General features: G+C 54.3%; 1 protein-coding gene across 1 annotated transcript; it reads right to left on the reverse strand.

The window, feature by feature from the left end:
* Positions 1-523: 523 nt before the first annotated feature.
* PPCS (phosphopantothenoylcysteine synthetase) lies at positions 524-1,898 on the reverse strand (the record flags this gene model as incomplete). The annotated part of the gene is made up of 3 exons (XM_026053666.1): positions 524-1,035; positions 1,160-1,263; positions 1,781-1,898. Coding segments are annotated over 3 exons (546 nt in total), but the record flags the coding sequence as incomplete, so codon positions are not given.
* Between the last annotated feature and the right edge of the window lie 7 nt (positions 1,899-1,905).

A 1,905-nucleotide genomic window follows, 5' to 3' on the forward strand; every position in this document is an offset into this window, starting at 1 on the left:
GTTGGGAGATTTCCCAAATGCTCCTTCCAAAGCACAGGAAGGCTGAGCGCTTCCCGCGGGACAAGCACACGGCGGCTTGCAGCGCTGGTGCATGGGAGAATGGGACAGTCCTCGAATCCAGGTCCAAGTGGCTCCAATTTCCACCACATCCACCTGGCCAAAGTTGCTTCTTGGAGCAAGATGCTCTCCAAAGTCGCTCACTGTTCCGCTCCATTCTTTCCTCTTTTGCCACATTCCCTCCTGTCCCCACTCAATTTCTCTCGGTTAATTGCAGCTCTGTAGGTCTCACTCCACTAAAACACAACATCTCTTTTTCTGCAAAACTCCTTCCCACTTGTGCAGGATTACAAAAACGGACTTTGCAAAAGGCAGATTCAAGAAAAATCATTTATATACATACATACATAGCACTTCTGCACGGCCTTGTCCTCCCATTTAGAGRACAGCAGTAAAGCAATATATTATTTCTCTTTCTTTACAATTTAGAGCAAATATCATCCTCTGGAATGCTTTCATTTCAGTATTTTTTTTTTTTTGATAGCAAGCCAGAATTACCATTATGAAGCTATGGAAAAGTGATACAGTTTTGGACGGCAGCCTTTCCCATAGTGCGTCACCRAGTATTATTCTATTTACTTGTGATAAGAGCCCATCGCTCCAGTTCCAGGCCCTCCCAAGCAACATTCCACCCTTTTCTTTCCAAGCTGGTCTTCAGAATTTCTTCTCTATAAACGCCGTGTGCCGTTCCTGTAGGTGATTCACTATCTTTTCCTCTATTTCCATGCCTTGAGCTATTTCCTCTTCAGAAAGCGACAGCGGCGTTTCAGTGTCTTTGGTTACGATGATGACCGAGGTCCTTCGCGACTCCAGGATATTTGCCACTACCACCTGGTGCCGATACTTCTCCAAAGCCTGACGAGACTTTTCAATTAAGATYGAGGGATCCGTTTCTAGCTTGAAGGAAATAACGAAGGCCTCCGGAGCCCAGTCCTTAACTAGGGGAGACAGCATCTTTGGCACCATCTCCATCGTGATCTATGGTTGCAAGAAGACAAGAGGAAGAAAGAGCTGCAGTAAGAACAGTGCACGGGAACAGCACCATTTTGGGCCAGCAGGCTCCTTTTCTATAAATTTTCCAGGCTTTTTCTGCATCTCTCACCTGCAGGGGCCCCTCCGAGGACTGGATCTTGTGCTCAGGCATCTCTGACGGGGGGATGTAGAAGTCGGACACAGCAGCCGCCAGGTAGAACATGACGCTGGAGCCTGCGGGGACATGACCAGTGGCTCGCGACAGCGCCAACCCGCGCCAGGACCCCCCCCGACCTGACACCCCCTCCCTCCCCACATCAGGCCCCTCTCCTTCCCCGCCACTGCCCCACCAGGACCCCATCCTCTCACGCTCCTCCGCAGATCCATTAACCAGCCAGGACCCTCTCCCTTCCTCTCATCCCTCCAAAGCCTCCCAAGACCCCTTCCCCTCAGAGCTCCCACATCAGGACCCTCTCCCTTCAGCCCYCACCACACTGGAACCCTCCATCCCCCTCCTTCATCCTCCTCACTCCTCCCCTCAACCCCCCCCAAACCTTCTTCCTCTCCACTCCTCCTCCTACACTAGAACCCTCTCCTCCTCCAACTACCCCCACCAAGACCCTCCTCCTCCCTCAACCCCCTTCATCACGACCCTCCCCACACACACACTAGGACCCTCTCCTTCCTCCCCATTCCCCCCCCACAGCCCTCTCCCTTCCCCGCCGCCACCCGCTCCCTCCGGCGCCGCTACCGAAGGGCGCGAGGGCGCGCGCGGCCGCGCGCAGCAGCTCCAGGTACTCCTCGAGCCCGGTGAACTCGAGGGCGAGCAGGGCGCCCTCCTCGACGGCGCTCCCGTAGGCGCGGAGCGCGCCGAGC

This window comes from Nothoprocta perdicaria, unplaced genomic scaffold, assembly GCF_003342845.1.
Source record: "Nothoprocta perdicaria isolate Ctin4 unplaced genomic scaffold, notPer1 scaffold_117, whole genome shotgun sequence".
NCBI classification, from domain to species: Eukaryota; Metazoa; Chordata; class Aves; order Tinamiformes; family Tinamidae; genus Nothoprocta; species Nothoprocta perdicaria.